Source organism: Somniosus microcephalus, chromosome 3, assembly GCF_052327205.1.
Source record: "Somniosus microcephalus isolate GS21.2 chromosome 3, FLI_Smic_1.0, whole genome shotgun sequence".
Lineage (NCBI taxonomy): Eukaryota > Metazoa > Chordata > Chondrichthyes > Squaliformes > Somniosidae > Somniosus > Somniosus microcephalus.
Window position 1 is genome coordinate 125,729,242 of NC_140989.1, and position 18,571 is coordinate 125,747,812.

At 43.2% G+C, this 18,571-nt stretch overlaps 2 protein-coding genes across 3 annotated transcripts in view; one reads left to right on the forward strand and one right to left on the reverse strand.

Moving 5' to 3' along the window:
* Positions 1-18,571, reverse strand: part of sertad2b (SERTA domain containing 2b) — a 542,965-nt gene that overhangs the window by 132,829 nt on the left and 391,565 nt on the right. The window lies entirely within an intron of this gene.
* The window catches only part of spred2b (sprouty related EVH1 domain containing 2b), a gene marked incomplete at its 5' end in the record, with an annotated part of 77,309 nt that continues 73,353 nt past the window's right edge, over positions 14,616-18,571 (forward strand). Inside the window, one exon of the mRNA XM_085977748.1 lies at positions 14,616-14,813. Within this exon, the coding sequence (XP_085833874.1) occupies positions 14,616-14,813 (198 nt within the window). The remainder of the gene's footprint in view (positions 14,814-18,571) is intronic.

An 18,571-nucleotide genomic window follows, 5' to 3' on the forward strand; every position in this document is an offset into this window, starting at 1 on the left:
TTCTGAATGTGTTGCACCTGGACATGTTGCAAACCCAAGAACACTGCCCTAAGCCCTAGTTTGGCAGCAGTAGTGGTCAGTTCTGTCAACAAGTTAAGTTTTTCATTGTACCTCGGACACTCCAATTTTACTCCGTGCCGTAGTTTTTCTTTAAACAACAAAGTAAGTCATCATGCTTACCGTGGGCATCTTCAATTGGAATGGTCACAAAGTCTCAGACATAGGCATAGTCTAAAAATTAGTGCCAGGCCTTTCAGGAGTGAAGTTAGGAAACACTTCTGCACACAAAGGGTGGGAGACGTTTGGAACTCTGCTCCGCAAACGGCAGTTAATTTTACAGCTGAGATTGATAGATTTTTGTTAACCAAAGGTATTAAGGGATATGGGGTAAAGGCGGGTATATGGAGTTAGGTCACAGATCAGCCATGATCTCCTTGAATGGCAGCACGGTGGCATAGTGGTTAGCACTGTTGCCTCACAGCGCCAGGGACCCGGGTTCGAATCTGGCCTCGGGTGACTGTCTGTGTGGAGTTTGCACATTCTCCCCGTGTTTGCGTGGGTTTCCTCCGGGTGCTCCGGTTTCCTCCCACAGTCCAAAGATGTGCGGGTTAGGTTGATTGGCTATGATAAATTGACCCTTAGTGTTAGGGGGATTAAATACGTGGGGTTACGGGATAGGGTGGGATATGTGTTGGTGCAGGGGTTACGGGGATCGGGTGGGATATGTGTCGGTGCAGGCTCGATGGGCCGAAATGGCCTCTATCTGCACTGTGGGGTTTCTATGATTTCTGTGAACAGGCTCGAGGGGCTGAGTGGCCTCCTCCTGTACCAATGTTCCTTCCTATTGGAGAATGGCTGTCATGAATTAAGTAATACTTCAGTGGTAACATTATGCTTCTGTCTTTTTACATGTTCAGCTGACCAAATTGTTTGGCTTGGGTGAAGCTTTAGTGCTACCAATGCGTCTTTCCCCATGAATGTGCTCCAAGTAGTTCCCTGTTCATGATTGCCATGGGATGCAAAGATTTATTTTGTGATTTTATTTCTTCAAGTGTATTCTTTCTCATCACCCCCCCCCCCCCCCAACAAATATTACTTTATTATGCATGAAAGCATTTAATTACAACTCTACAGGAAGTGTTTCAAGTACCTGAGTTCTGACCTCGGTGTAACGTTTAAACATTCAATCCCAGATGAGATACCAGGGAGTCTTTCTAGAAATAAACAGGAATGCAGTATTTTAAAATTGGTTATTTTATTGTCTTCTCCTGTGTTCACTAGTGAGTTTAGGGAGCTATTTGTGGAAAATAGTGCGTCAGATATTTTATCAATGTTGCCTTTTTCCTTCATGGTTCTGGGATTAGCTGTCGTCAGTGGCTAATGAATTGTCTACTCTTTCCAATAGTGAATCATTTTCTAGGACATTCTACTGGGCATCTTATTCAATCTGTAGCTACCAAAGTATGCTCAGCTGGAATCTGAAACATGACTGGCTATAATAAAATTTTGTTAAAATCAGTCTTCACTCTAGATTGAGTAGAATGGGCTCACATTCTCTGGAGTTTAGAAGAATGAGAGGTGATCTCATTGAAACGTATAACATTCTTAGAGAGCTTGACAGGGTAGATGCTGAGAGGCTGTTTTCCACTGGCTGGAGAGTCTAGAACTAGGGGTCATAGTCTCAGGATAAGGGGACGACCATTTAGGACTGATGAGAAATTTCTTCACTCGGAGGGTTGTGAATCTTTGGAATTCTCTACCCCAGAGGGCTGTGGAGACTCAGTCGTTGAATATATTCAAGGCAGAGGTCAAGAGGATAGGGCAAGAAAGTGGAGTTGAAGTCAAAGATCAGCCATGATCTTATTGAATAGCGGAGCAGGCTCAAGGGGCCATATATATGGCCTACTCCTTCTCCTATTTCTTAGGTTCACTCTAGTCTACTGGATAGTTGGGGTTTTTATTCCAAGAATCAAAAACAAATCCCCTTTTGCAGGTAGGTTAACATTTTTTTTGTATTAAAGCCTAATGTGGGAAATCGTGTGTGTATTTGTTATTTTATACAGGTGTGCACCAAATGCCGTCTTTTCGCACCTATTGGATATTAAAACCTGTTGAGTTAATTAACAAGTATTCCTAGCCCTCCCATACAGGAACCTCCTAACGCACGTGCTAATGCTACCTTCTCATTCTCCTGATTTCTTCCATCACGCTATGGTGAAACACCTCTGGTGACACAAAGGGATAGCACGTGTCAACCCATACTTTTTTCATTCAGCCGCACAGCATGCTCATTTCATTACTCTAGCCACGCTCCCCCCCCACCTCCCCTCCTCCACACCCTTATTGTCAAAAAAACTATATGTATTCTAAGGTCTAAAGAAAAGTTGGTTCTTTGCAGTGATCGTTGTAGATGAGGTTTGAAGGTATGATTTGTATAGTGAAGTCCTTCATATTCAACCATGTATATCTGGAATATTTTGGCACCATTACCTAATGTATGTTAAAAGTTCCTTGGGTTTGAATTTGTAGTTGGGAGTGATTTTAATTGACTGTACAAGATGCAAAAAATAAAAAGGTTTATTTTGTCTTCCTCTGATAAGGTTGAACTTTCATAATTGTTTTGAAATTCTTGGAACTGTTGTTGGTTCCTCCTTGCATTACACTCTATAGTGCTCCTGTTTTTTTTTTAATGAATGAGTCGATCCCATTCAAGCCACTGTACTTTGGAGAAAAATATTTATGCAAAAAATTTAAACTATGATTTTTAGTTATTCTGTTTAAATTGCAAAATAATTTGTCCATGGTCGTGTAATGTTACTAGAGTCTACAACTTTATTCTACAGATCTGATCTTCCCTTCTAACCGCTTTGGGTTATTGTCAGAATGATGGATGATACACTTTTTGTATAAAACACTGTCCAAAATGGCCCACTATTCTGACAATATTAATTTTTTGTTGAAAATTATCTTTATAAAGACTGTACTAGTTGGCAATGGTTATAATCCAGGTCACAAGCCAATAGCATTCCTGGTCGATGATATCTCAATCTCTCTGCACTTTATTGCAGAACATTTTACTGCAGTGAAGCAACTGAAAATAATTTAGTGTTTGAAATGAGTGCATTGTGTACAATACATATTTAATTTGAACTTTGGCAGTTAATGGAACTTAATGTTTGTATGGTTAAGTATTAAACTTAACAGCAAACAAAATGTAGTGCAATTGAAGAAAATGCTAAATAAGTAGCTAGAAGCAATGGGTTAAAATAGCTGTTTGAAAGCATGCCTTATGTAAAACATTAAGCTTGTCCAGCCTAAAATAGATTTCTCTTTGCTTATTTTGATGCTTGTGTAATACCCACTGGTAATGTTATGTACGCTAAGTATGGTTATCAATCTTTAACTTAGACACTGTATTATCATTGTTATAAATCCCTGGGTTAAAGTTGCCATGTGAAGGTACGGCAAGAACTTTTAAGGACACAATGTGACTAAGAGCAGACTTTCCATAATTCTGCACCAGTATCAACTGTTGCAGACAGTGAGGCTGCGCTGTCTCCAGGCAGAAACCCCAGGAGGAAGGGGTGGAGTCGGGTTTTTCGAGCAGGAAAAGCTGCAGAGAGCGACTGGAAGAGGAGAGGGCAGGAGCTCTGAAAAGAGGGCTCGGGAGGCAAATGGCTGCCGCATCCCGTCCCGGGCTTCCAAACTCGGCCGCCGCCCTTCGTATTAGTAGCTCTGCATCCAGAACTCAAAGTGGGATTCAGTGATCGTGAAGAGAATTCAACGAAGGGGTTCGGAGTCGTAAGTCTTGCAGACATTATACATCCCATGAGCTCCAACTTTGACTACATGCAGGCTCTAGAAACTGCCTTTGGAACTACTGAAACCATTTCAGATTTGATGGTCAGATTCAGAAGCACATTCCAGTGTGAGGGAGAGAAGCTGTCCAGTTATCTGCTGAGAATAGACAAACTGCTGCATTGTATGTTACGGAAAAGAGTGATTGAGTTGCCTGAAATGAATCGGTTCCGCATTGAACAGGTTGTGCGAGGTGCATTGCTCGAAGACGTGACTGCTCTTCGCATACGCATGACCCATAAGTTGCGAGATCCACCTACCTTCACTGAGCTGCTAAGGGAAGTCAGAGAGGAGGAGGATATGCTTCAGGCCCGGAATGTAGCAAAGAGTGCTGTGATGTCCAAGCTTGTGACTCCTGTTACAGTTCCTACTCCTAAGGGTGATGTCAACCCTGAGATGGAACAGCTGAAGAAGGAAATAAATGTCATGAGAGCCGAGATGGCATATTTTCGGTCTAAGCCCAACACAGAAAGGGATGACGCACGGGTGCAAAAGGTTGAACACCCTGCGAAGTCTAACAGCAAAATGAATGATTCCTCTAAAGGATATCCCCATGAAGGAGATAGACCTGGAGTCTTTTGTTATAACTGTGGAAAGGATGGACATTTCAAGCGAGAATGTAGAGGTGAGGAAAATCTAAAAAAAAGTAAATGACCGTCTCATAAAACTTACCAAGAAGTCGGGAAACTACAAAAGGGGCACAGTAACGGAACGGCCTGCTGTCCCTGTAGTTAAGACACGTTCTGCTAAGTGCAATAATAGACGAGGGGAGAAGAAAGTCATCGCAACAAAGGTTCTTGGAACAGTAAAGTGGTTCAACGTACGAAATGGCTATGGATTCATCAACAGGAATGATACAAAGGAAGATGTATTTGTACATCAGACTGCCATAAAGAAGAATAACCCACGGGAGTATCTACGCAGTGTTGGTGACGGTGAAACTGTGAAGTTTGACGTAGTGGAAGGTGAAAAGGGTGCAGAGGCGGCAAACGTCACTGGTCCAGGTGGAGTTCCAGTTCAAGGAAGCCGATATGCCGCGGACCGAAATCATTGCCGTCGCAACAACCCTCGCCGCCGAGGGCCACCACGTAATTACCAACAGAACATTGACGCAGATGCTCTGTCTCGTCGCCCACACTACCAGAAACCAGAGTGGAAAGATGTTGCTTCAGCAGATGTGAAAGTAATGTGTCAGATGTCCGTGGTATCTGGACCAAAGAATTCATTTCATGCCCGAGAGATTGACCACTTGGGAGCGTCAATGCATGCTGTTCCCCAGGCATTTTGCAACCTTTCCAGTTTGGATGTACAAAACTTACCCATGTTGTGTTCATCTGAAATATCCAAAGTACAACAGGAGGATCCCTGTATTCATGAGGTGTTTTCAGCTCTCCGTCTGGGTGATATTACACAGATCGACAAATCAAAACATCCTGACTGTCGTCTGCTCCTAAGAGAATGGGACCGCTTGGAAATTAAAGAGGGAGTGTTGTGTAGAATCACTCACCCACCCACTAAACCATGTCATTCACAGTTGGTCCTGCCTGAAAAGTACAGGGAAATAGTGATGAAGTCTTTGCATGATGACGCAGGTCATCTGGGAGTAGATAAGACCTATGGGATGGTCAAGGACAGATTCTATTGGCCGCGTATGAAGTCTGCGGTTGAGGAGTTCTGCAAGTCCTGTGCACGTTGTGTCCAGAGAAAGACTTTACCTAAAAGAGTTGCTCCTCTGTTTCACATGCAAAGTGACTAGGAATGCCAAGTGTAATGATGTAATAACGGTTCGATATGTTACCTCCCTTTATACATGGTTGGGAAGCATGCAACCACTTATGTGTAAAGTTCATTAGTCATGGGGACATGCCTATATTTGGTATGGGGGGGGGGGGGAGTGTAATACCCACTGGAAATGTTATGTACGCTAAGTATGGTTATCAATCTTTAACTTAGACACTATTATCATTGTTATAAATCCCTGGGTTAAAGTTGCCATGTGAAGGTACGGCAAGAACTTTTAAGGACACAATGTGACTAAGAGCAGACTTTCCATAATTCTGCACCAGTATCAACTGTTGCAGACAGTGAGGCTGCGCTGTCTCCAGGCAGAAACCCCAGGAGGAAGGGGGTGGAGTCGGGTTTTTCGAGCGGGAAAAGCTGCAGAGAGCGACTGGAAGAGGAGAGGGCAGGAGCTCTGAAAAGAGGGCTCGGGAGGCAAATGGCTGCCGCATCCCGTCCCGGGCTTCCAAACTCGGCCGCCGCCCTTCGTATTAGTAGCTCTGCATCCAGAACTCAAAGTGGGATTCAGTGATCGTGAAGAGAATTCAACGAAGGGGTTCGGAGTCGTAAGTCTTGCAGGCATTATACATACCATGAGCTCCAACTTAAGCGCGCCAATGAAAGAGTGCACTCGAATTTGGACACAGGGACAGTCCTTTGAATCCATGTAAATGGAGAATGTATGTTTATTATGTCTAGAGTCATTCTAATGTATGCAAATGTCTAATTTAGTTCATTGACCTGTAATCTTCTTATACTGTCTGATGTTAAAACTATAAAGTAAGATAGTTAGAATTAAGCCATTGTAGTAGTGATCTCCTTACTGGACTATAGAATACTGTCTACAACAGAGACCACATCTCACATATATCTAAAGAACCGTGAAGGGGTTACACTTGTTATACAACAACAACAACAACTTGTATTTATACAGTGCCTTTAACATAGCAAAATGTCCCAGGGCGCTTCACAGGAGCGTTATCAAACAAATTTGACACCGAGCTACAAAAGGAGACATTAAGGCAGATGTTTTAAGGAGTATCTTAAAGGAAGAAAGAGAGATAAAGAGGCTGAGAGGTTTAGGGAGGGAATTCCAGAGCTTAGGGCCTCAGCAATTGAATGCAAGACTGCCAATGGTGGAGCGATGAAAATCGGGAATGCTTAAGGGGCCAGAATTAGAGGAGTGCAGACATCTCGGAGGGTTGTGGGGATGGAGGTAATTAGAGATAGGGAGAGGTAAGGTCATGGAGGGATTTGAAAACAAGGATGAGAATTTTAAAATTCTAAAACCCTTTTTTTAAAAAGACAGTAGTTGAATTAAAATGTTTAAGATGGTTACTCTCAGCCTTTTCTGAAACTTTAAAATAAAATAAAATCCCTATGAACAGCAAAATATGTGTCTAATGAGCAGCTAATTGCATAAAGGTAGCTGCTGACATTGTGAAATTATGTGGAGGCTAATTTTCAGTTTTTAGTAACTTATTTCTCCGAATTAGGACAGTTGTCCTTATGTGGCTAGGTGTCAGATTTTGTTTGATAACGCTCCTGTGAAGCATCTTCAAATCAAATCAAATCAAATCAACGTTTATTGTCATTGTTAGTGCACAAGTGCAGTACAACGAAATGTAGGCTTGCGGCTCCCGAGAGTGTACATTTAGATTAAGACATTTAAACATTCAACATACATTTGGCTTGAAATACATTAACATAAACATAACCATAATAAAGTGCATTGGCAGATGTGCAGGCTTTAGAGTTTATTTGTGGAGTTCAGTAGGATGACAGCCCTGGGAAAGAAGCTGTTCCTAAATCTGGTCGTACGGGCGCGAATGCATCTGTAGCGTCTCCCAGATGGCAGGAGGGCGAACAGACTGTGGCTGGGGTGGGTAGGGTCTTTGATGATGGACCGTGACCTCCGTAAACAGCGTTTCTGGTATATGTGCTCTATGGTCGGTAGCCGGGTGCCGGTAATGCGTTGGGCAGTTTTGACTACCCGTTTTACTACATTAAAGGCGCTGTATAAATGCAAGTTGTTGTTGGCTGCCTTCCTGAAGTCTTTCACAATCTTAGTTTCATTTTTCTAACCACTCTTCCCCATCCCCCAGAAAATTGGTCTCATCGGCATATTTTGATATTGTCCCAATCAATTCCGAAATTCAGATCATTATTAAAGTACAGGTATATAGTAAGTAAGAGCGGCCCCAATATAGATTCCTACAACAACATCTTAGTCTAAGAAACTTTCTTTTACCCCTGCCCTCTTCTTTCCATCCTCCAACCATCTCTCTCCGTGTGGATACATTCATAAAATTAATAAAACGAGAGTAATTGGCGTCACCCAAAAGAGAATAAATCAAACCTAACAGCTGTTGCAGTTTAACTCTGACTTGGTCATTCGTTACAGCAATATTTTTTTTTAAATTTAAATAGTCATAACAATGTATTAATATTTGTAATCTGGAAGTCTATTCTTAATTTTAATGAGATATCATGGGGACTTTTTTTCCTGGCTATGGTCGAGTTTGCCGATTATTTGACTGTTTTCAAGCTATTTAGTTATTACTGACCTTGTAAAATAGTCATGCTCCACATGACGTGGCTGCTTCCTAAACCAGTGAATGCATGGGTGACTGGGAGGAAGACGACTTTCCTTTTTGGCATCTATCCCTTGGCATGGGTGTGTTAATCAATCCATCACACACATTTCCCTTCCTTGGCCTTTGTGTAGCACCCATCAGGCAGTCTCGTCCATGTCCGTTTTCTCCTCGGCGACAGATACGATGTTGATGCTGCTTTCCATGTGGGTGTAGCACATCCGACTTTATTGTTGGCAGAACGTTAGTTTGAGTATTATAAATATAAATATTTTTGTTTTTGCACCAAACCTGCTGTCCTCAGCCATTATAGGAAGGCCATTCTAATCAGCAACAGCTATGACTGAAGTCTGACGAAATATAACTTGCAGCTTCTGTGTAAAGCCTGACTCTTTAAACTGGGGGGGGAAAAAACATAAAATAGCAGAATCGAGTGGCCATATCTACTGATAAGTGCTTCATGGCTGTAGGAACATGGACAGTGCAGGAGGCTATTCAGCCCCTAGAGCCTATTCGGTTAAATCATGGCTGATCTATACCTCAATTCAATTTGATCCACATCCCTTAATACCCTTACTTAATAAAAAAAAATGTCAATCTCAGCCGTGAAAATTTCAATTGACCCAGCATCCACAGCCTTTTGGGTGAGAATTCCAGATTTCTACTACCTTTTGTGTGGAAAAAGTGCTCCTGATTTCACTCCTAAATGGCCTAACTCTTGATCAGAATTTTCCCCACCAGAGGAAATAGCTTCTCTGTCTACACTATTGCATTCTTTTATCACTTTAAACACCTCAGTTAGATCACCCCTCAACCTTCTAAACTCAAAGGAATGCAAGTCAAGTTTATGTAACCGGTCATCATAACTTGACCTTTAATGCTTGCTATCAGTCTGGTGAATCTGTACTGTGCCCACTCCAAGGCCAATATATCTTTCCTGAGCTTCGGTGGCCAAAACTGAACGCAATACACCAGATTGGGTGTGACCAAGGCCCTCCAACTCCAGCACAACCTCCTCCCCTTTGTATTCCAACCCTTTGATATAAAAGCCAACATTCCATTAGCCTTTTTGGTTACTTTTTGTATCTATCCACTAGCTTTTAGTGATGTGTATGCATGGACAACCAAATCCCATTGCCCCACCACAGTTCCTAGTCAGTCGCCATTAAGAAAAGAAAATATGTCTACTGCATTTTCTATCGATCAAATCTGTCACTTCTGCAAAATAAAAACTTAATTTGTCAAACCTAACTTGCCTTTATCAAATTCATGCTGATCATCCTTGATTAACCTATGCATTTCTAAATGCTTACTAATTTTATCTTGAATTATGGATTCTAAGAGTTTGCCCAATTTAGACTTACGGGACTATAGTTATCCAATTTATTATTCTCTCTTTTTGAATCAAGGGTGTTCCTACGGCACAATTTGCATATTGTAGGATTGAAAAATTGCAACTATCTTCTCTCTGACATCATTCAGCAGCCTAGGATGCATGCCATCAGGGCCTTGGGACTTATCCAGCTTGAGTTCTGTTAATATGTTCCAAACTCATTCCTTTTCTGCGGTTACCTTTCATCAGTTGTTCCACATCACGTGTCAGCCATGGCTCAGTGGGTAGCACTATCGCCTCTGAGTCAGAAGATTGTGAGTTCGAGCCCCACGCCTTGAGCACAAAAATCTAGGCTGACACACCAGTGCAGTACTAAAGGAGTGCTGCACTGTCAGAGCTGTCGTCTTTCAAATCAGATGTTAAACCGAGGCCCCGTCTGCCCTCCTGCTTCCCTGCTCCTCTTCGAAATAGTGCCAGGGGATCTTTTATGTCCACCTGAGAGCGTAGACAGGGCCTTGACATACAAAGGAGAAAAATAGCAGACGAGGCAAAAAAAAACCTATCTTTATAAAAAAAAAAAAAAAAAATTTAAGGGTAGTACGAACATTTGGGAGAAAAACCAAATACAGCTTTAATGAAAAATAAAAAAACTTGCATTATATAGCACCTTCCACGACCTCAGGACGTCCCAAAATGTTTTACAGCCAATGAAGTACTTTTGAAGTGTAGTCACTGTTGTAATGTAGGAAACACAGCAGCCAATTTGCCCACAGCAAGCTCCCACAAACAGCAATGTGATAATGACCAGACAATCTGCTTTAGTAATGTTGATTGAGGGATAAATATTGGTCAGGACACCAGGGATAACCCCACTGCTCTTCTTCAAAATAGTGCCATGGGATCTTTTACGTCCACCTGAGAGAGCAGACGGGGCCTTGGTTTAACGTCTTATCTGAAAGACAGCACCTCCGACAGTGCAGCATACCCTCAACACTGCACTGGAGTGTCGGCCAAGATTTTTGTGCTCGAGTCTCTGGAGTGGGACTTGAACCCACAACCTCCTGACTCAGTGGTGAGAGTGCTACCAACCGACACGTGAATTGAACTTTCGTTATTACGTCAACGGATTTCTATTTCTTTTGTTTTCTTTTATTAAAAAAAACATTCCAGCTGCCTTTGTTATCTTGCCTAAATTACTGCTGTTTGTGAACCTAGAGTCAGCAAGGGTTATGACAGCTGAGCACAGCCTCCACCTCCTCCCCTGATGCTCACACACACACTGCACTTCCAGCAGTGGTCACTGGATATCTCTCTGTCAATGTTTCTTCCTTCCTCCCAGTTTAAAGATCGATTTTGTAATACCCTTGTACCCTTGGTACCATCTCCGATGAGATCAGCTAGCTCAGCACAGACTTGACTATTGAACTTCAGATCTTATACTTTGTATGACTAACACACCAAGCAGTGCATTTACCAGCGGGTTTGCAAAAAATATTTTTTATAACAATTTTATGTGAAAGATAACACTGATGGATGTGGAATATTTTACTGTTTGAAAAGAAAGACTTGTATTTATATAATGCCTTTCAGGATGTCCCAAAGTGCTTTACAGACCAGTGAAGTTTGGTGTCGTCACTCACCACCACCATCCAAATATAACACTTGGGAAGAATAGCCAATACTCTGGAGGAGAATGAACACAAATCTAGAGGATATCGCACTAAAGTAGTGCATTACAGTTTATCTTGTGTAAGGGGCTCAATTCACAAGTGCAACAGGCAGAAGTGAAATTGATGCAGTAGTACTCTTAATTTTGGTGCAATTATTTCAGGGTTTTCTCTCTCTCCTGGGCAGCACAGTATTTTTGCAAAGATTTTATTTTCATTTCTGTAAAGTATTAGTGGTAAGGAATAACGCCATTGAAAACAACAGACATTTACTGCATTTGTAGTACCAGACCCCATGTACGTTCCAGTATAAATCGTTGTAATCTTTGCAACGGGTGGAGATTTCAAACTTTATACCTGCCTCAGATATTGATAGCTATGTTTTTGCAATCAACCTTTGGTATTCTGGTTTAGACAACACTTCTGGATTGCTGCAATGGAGCAGATATTGTACTACTGTTTATCTCTAAACTGGGTGGTGCAGTTTGTTCACCTAGCTCATTTTATTTTACCACTGACTTTTCCTATCTACGAGTGCTGCTGATGGACTCTTGGCCTTTTAAAGAGAATAATTGTGATGACTTGAACTTGCATCACTACAAATAGCCATAAGATTTAATATAAAGTTGACGTGGGCCGTGCCAGAACTGCTGATGCACACCCAGTGAGAACTCGTGATTGAAATCTTCAAACAGGCAGAGATTGGCATTTTTAAACAACAAAGCTGGAAAGAACCATGTAAAGTGTTTCCCCATCACCTTTTGCATATTACTAGTAAATCTCCCATGGCATTGTGCAGAATATGTTGGATGCTGCCCTATGGACAAAAGTAATGCACCATGTACCCTGCGTCTAAGGTAGAGCTGGTTTCCTTTAATTGCCACAAAGTCTAATTGCTAAGTAGACGTAGGGTGTGGTTGTTGAGTTTCAGGCTCCAGGCCAGTGGGCATTCTATTCCTTTGCTTCTGTTAAGTGTAATATCTGGTGCACAATGGAGTGTTACACTAGAAACGATACTTCTCTCTCTCTCTCTCTCTCTCTCTCTCTATCTCACTACATTACAACATTTCCAGAGGTGAGGTGAGAGTGACTGCCCTTGACATCAAGGCAGCATTTAACCGAGTGTGGCATCAAGGAGCCCTAGTAAAACTGAAGTCAATGGGAATCGGGGGGGGGGGGGAAGAGAAACTCTCCACTGGCTGGAGTCATACCTAGCACAAAGGAAGATGGTGGTGTTGGTTGGAGGTCAATCATCACAGCCCCAGGATATCACTGCAGGAGTTCCTCAGGGCAGTGTCCAAGGCCCAACCATCTTCAGCTGCTTCATCAATGACCTTCTCTCCAACATAAGGTCAGAAATGGGGATGTTCGCTGATGACTGCACAGTGTTCAGTGCCATTTGCAACTCCTCAGATAATGAAGCAGTTTATTCCAACATGCAACAAGACCTGGACGACATTCAGGCTTGGGATGATAATTGGCAGGTAACATTCGCACCACACAAGTGCCAGGCAATGACTATCTCCAACAAGCGAGAGTCTAACCACCACCCCTTGACATTCAATGGCATTACCATGGCAGAAACCCCCACCATTAACATCCTAGGGGTTACCATTGACCAGAAACTTAACTGGACCAGCCACATAAATACTATGGCAACAAGAACAAGTCAGAGGCTAGGTATTCTGCGGCGAGTGTCTCGCCTCCTGACTCCCCAAAGCCTTTCCACCATCTACAAGGCACAAGTAAGGAGTGTGATGGAATACTCTCCACTTGCCTGGATGAGTGCAGCTCCAACAACACTCAAGCTCGACAACAAAGCAGCCCACTTGATTGGCACCCCATCCACCACCTTAAGCATTCACTCCCTCCACCACCGGCATACTGTGGCTGCAGTGTTTACCATCTACAAGATGCACTGCAGCAACTCGCCAAGGCTTCTTCGGTAGCACCTCCCAAATCCACCTGGAAGGACAAAGGCAGCAGGCACATGGGACCACCATCACCTGCAAGTTCCCCTCCAAGTCACACACCATTCTGACTTAAAATTATATCGCCGATCGTTCATCGTCGCTGGGTCAAAATCCTGGAACTCCCTCCATAACAGCACTGTGGGAGTGCCTTCACCACACAGACTGCAGTGGTTCAAGAAGGCGGCTCACCACCACCTTCTCAAGGGCAATTAGGGATGGGCAATAAATGCTGGCCTTGCCAGTGATGCCCCCATCGCATAAATGAATAAAAATAAACACTCCAAAAGTACTTCATTGGCTGTAAAGTGCTTTGAGATGTCCAGTGGTTTTGAAAGGCGCTATATAAATGCAAGTTTTTTAAAATATATATATATAATTATTAATATATATATGCTATCCTCTTTTATATACTTTAGGTCCATAAACAGATATTCCTATTATGAAAGTTCTACAGAAAGACAGTTTTGTTCAGAGTTTTCAACACATTTTTCTTTCCATGCCTTTTTGTTCACAAGATGAAATAATACTGAAGTACTACATTGGCCAGACTTGGCTCAGTGAGTAGCACTCTCGCCTCCTAAGAAGGTTATGTGTTAAAACCCCACTCCAGAGACACATAATCTAGGCTAACACTTCAGTGCGGTACTGGGGGAGTGCAGCAGTGTTGGAGGTGCCGTCTGCCTCCTCTGGTGGATGTAAAAGACGACTAGGGGAGTTCTCCCTGGCGTTCTGGCCAACATTTATCCCCTCAACCAACATCCACAAAACAGATTATCTGGTCATTATCTCATTGCTGTTTGTGGAATCTTGCTGTGCGCAAGTTTCCTGCCGCATTTCCCTACATTACTGCAGTGATTACACTTCAAAAGTTTTTCATTGGCTGTAAAGCACTTTGAGTTGTCCACTGGTTGTGAAAGGTGCTGTATAAAAAAATGCAAGTCCAGTTCAATGTGATCATAGAAAATAAAAATATTTTTGCTTTATTCTATTGTTGCACAATACAAACAAACATGGGTGGATGTTGTACATTTTTAAATAAAAGATACTTTCTGGTAGCACAAACTTTTGTTACCTAGCCTACTTTACTTAGTGCAATTTGCTTTTTTTCATTACTAGCACCAATCACCAAAATGTGTTTGTGAGACAGTCTGTTTAGTTTTTCTTAACGTTACATAAGTTGGGGATCATTTTCCTTTTTGATATATTTTTTGGGGGGCAAGAAAACACATGCCTGGTTTTTGAATATATAATAACTGTTCTTCACTGTCCTCTTAAGAGAGATCTTAGAATTATGAAGTGAAACTTGATGTATGATACAGTTGTAAAGGCTGGCATTTCATAAGTTTCAACATTTATTTAGAGTTTTGGGTGCTCTGGGTCAAATGAAACACAACAATTGACAACATAACCTTTACCAACTTTGGTTTCCCTTTGCAGTGACAGCTACATTGTACGTGTCAAAGCTGTGGTTATGACCAGAGATGACTCGGGATGGTTACCACAAGAAGGAGGTGGTCTCAGTCGAGTTGGCGTCTGTAAGGTCATTCAACCAGAGGGCACTGGGAGAAGTGACTTTCTCATTCTCGGTGAACGACTTAAAGACAAACTGGTAAGTTGAGCGTTTTTTGTAAGGAAGCTAAATAAATAAATCATTTTCAGGCCTGTTGGCATCAAAGCTAATGTTTTTTAAAGTTAGGGAAGGCATTTATTTTGACCATTTTAATACTTAATAAGAACATAAGAATTAGGAGCAGGAGTAGGCAATACGGTCCCTCGAGCCTGCTCCGCCATGCAACAAGATCATGGCTGATCTTTGACCTCAACTCCACTTTCCTGCCTGATCTCCATATCCCTTGATGCTCCTAAAGTCCAAAAATCAATCGATCTGAGCCTTGAATATACTCAGCATGCAACAATATTGGTTTGACTTGGGTACAAGATTTTTGCCCCTCTTTATAAACTGGTATAAGTTGCTGCAATCAATATTTGGCATGCTCCTGATGCAATACTTTTATCAGTTGTGTTAATAGCTACGCCAGTTGGCCGCACTTACTGTCCATCTCTGGTTACCCTGTGAAGGTGGTGGCAGTGGCACTTGTCCTTGAAATGGTTGTCCGTGTGGTGCTGCCCCCATAATGATGTTGGGTCAGGAGTCCAAGGATATTGATCCAACAGCAATGAAGGAGTGGCATTTTATGTCTTACTGTTTCTATATTCATGCCACTCAACTTTATTGTGAGGTATGCAGTTTAAATAAAACGTTTATAAAAAAAAAACACATCTGGCCATCTTCATCGTGTATTCATATTTATAGAAAACCAGGAGCAAAAATCTGCCAATTCAGGTTCCGTGTATCTTGTAGGGCCTCCTCTGGGATAACCAACTCAAAGCTAAAGGAAACAGTGGAGAATTGCATCCAACTCAAGAACAAACATGGTTTTTTCCATAGTAAGACCTAACCTTGTCGAAACTGTTGATGCAGTTGTGAAGAATGTGTTCTATCCACTGACATTTATTGCATACGTCCGAACCATAGGATGGCTTTTCAGCACTTCACTTAATTGAGATGGAATGCCGGGCGATAATTAGAGGTGCCCATTTAAGCATAATTTGACCATCATTATTTGCCTGTATCTTTAGGGAGAGCTGAAAAACTCAGCTAATGATCTACTCCCCTGCCCCAAAATGTTTCTGTGCAAGTAATTGCAAGAAAAGCTTACTTCCATGTAAAATAAAAATCTTGTTTTGGCTGTTAGTAACGATATAAAAGCTATTTTTAAATTCTACGTAATACAGTAGTGATGTGAACAAATGGTATTCATGTGATTGTAGAATGACTGTAATTGAGTTACTGTGCACATGGATATGGTAATGTAGTAGTTATGGTATGGGACTTGCACCCATGTCACCCATAATCAAAAGAACTCTGGCCATCTCATTAATACAAAGAACCTGATGATTTTGTAGTATCCGCATTTCATAGAATTTACAGCACAGAAACAGGCTATTCGCCGAACTGGTCCATGCCGGTGTTACGCTGCACACGAGCCTCCTCCCACCTTGCTTAATTTCACCCTATCAGTATATCGTGCTATTCCTTTCTCGTGTTTATGTAGTTTCCCCTTAAATGCATTGTTTCATTTCATACGGAAATGAAGGGTAAGCTCTAATTGAGTTTAGGAGCAGCAATCTGTTTAAAACTAGCAAAAATGTTAAATTACAATACTTCTACATTGAATCTTTTTGTTTTTTTGCTTCCTAAACCCCCATCATGTCGCTCTATTTCCCCTTTGCTAAAATGGAGGCATTGAGCAGAGCACATGGAGTTTATCTGTTGGAATAACCTGTCATATTTGCATCTTGCACATTTGCTGCACCTAGCATGACGATGGCAAGTACCTTGTTTGATACCCCATGTGCAAGGAACTGCAATACAGAGCTGTGATAATTGAGCATTGCAGATATGGACAGCATAAGTGAGACCTGTAAACGGTGCAGATAGGTCTCACTATAAACCACACCATTTGGGCATGTTAGATCTGATGTGGCCGCTATTAGTAGTTGCTACCTTTCATCATCCACTCCTGACAGTTAAAGGTTTTGATATTTCTACTGCAGATGGGCACAGGTTAGTTGACTTGCTAGTTTATAACTGTGGTGTGGAGATGCCGGTGTTGGACTGGGGTGGACAAATGTAAGAAGTCACACAACACCAGGTTATAGTCCAACAGTTTTATTTGAAATCACAAGCTTTCGGAGCGCTGCTCCTTCGTCAGGTGAAGTGGAGAGATGCATAAAGACACAGCTTATATAGTCAGAGAATAATGCCAGATGATTACAGGTAATCTTTCTGATATACCTATCAATTCCTCCAATAAAAGGCGAAGAGTTACGAAGGTGACTAAAGGTTTTTATTGACTAAATAACAGAGCCCACTCTCGTGGGTGATCCGATCCAAGCAGGAGGAATACCAGTCAGTCGCTCACCTTTATACCTGGCCTGGTGGGTGGAGCCAAGGCGGAGTCGGCGGTGGTCATCCCAGGTATAGCAGTGTGGCAAGAGGCGACCTCGTACCGTGATACAATAGTGGTCAGTGATACAGTTATAACGAACAGTGGTGAACAGTGCTAACTACTAACAGTGATACGATAGTGAACGTGGTTTACCACATTCACCCCTTGTTTAGAATTAAGTCCGGCGGGGTGAAGTGTACTACCAATTCTGGTAGGTCAGTCTGTCCGGAGGCTTCGTAAGCCTCTCCGATCGCCGCAGCGGTGGTGTTGCCTTATCCGGTGCTGGTGCCTTATCCGGTGTTGATGCTGGTGTTTGCGTGGTCGGCGAGGGCTCGTGGGGTTCCGGCATGCCGTCTACCTGGGCTGGGGTTGGGGGGGGTGGTGGCGGTGTTTCCGGATCGGCTGAGGGTGCGAGGTCTCGTAGGGAGACAGTGTCCTCCCGCCCGTCTGGGTACGCCACGTAGGCGTACTGGGGGTTGGCGTGCAGGAGGTTCACCCTCTCGACCAGGGGGTCCGTTTTATGGGCCCTCACGTGTTTCCGCAGCCAGACCGGCCCCGGGGCGGTCAGCCAGGTTGGTAGAGTGGTTCCCGTAGTCGACTTCCTGGGGAAAACGAACATTCGTTCATGGGGGGTGGTGTTAGTGGCCGTGCAAAGTAATGACCGGATGGAGTGCAGCGCTGTCGGGAGGACTTCTTGCCAGCGGGAGGTTGGGAGGCCCTTAGACTTTAAGGCTAAGAGGACGGCCTTCCATACCGTCGCGTTCTCTCTTTCCACCTGACCGTTACCTCTGGGGTTGTAGCTGGTGGTCCTGCTTGCTGCAATACCTCTCTCTAGGAGGAATTGCCGGAGTTCCTCGCTCATGAAGGAGGAGCCCCGGTCGCTGTGTATATAGTTCGGGAACCCGAACAAGGCGAAGAGGGCATTCAGGCACTTGATGACCGTGCTACTGGTCATGTCGGGGCAGGGGAAGGCAAAGGGGAAACGGGAGTACTCATCAACGATGTTGAGGAAGTACACATTACGGTCAGAGGATGGGAGGGGCCCCTTAAAGTCGATGCTCAGGCGCTCGAAGGGGCGGGTGGCCTTGATCAGGCTTGCTCGGTCCGGCCTATAGAAGTGCGGTTTGCACTCCGCACAGGTCTGGCAGTTCCTGGTCATGGTCCTGACCTCCTCGATGGAGTAGGTCAGGTTGCGGGCCTTAATGAAATGGTAGAGTCTGGTGACTCCGGGGTGGCAGAGCTGGTCGTGGAGGGTCTGAAGCCTATCGATATGCGCGCTGGCGCATGTCATTCGTGAAAGGGCATCAGGGGATTCGTTCAGCTTGCCTGGCCGGTACAAGATCTCATAATCGTA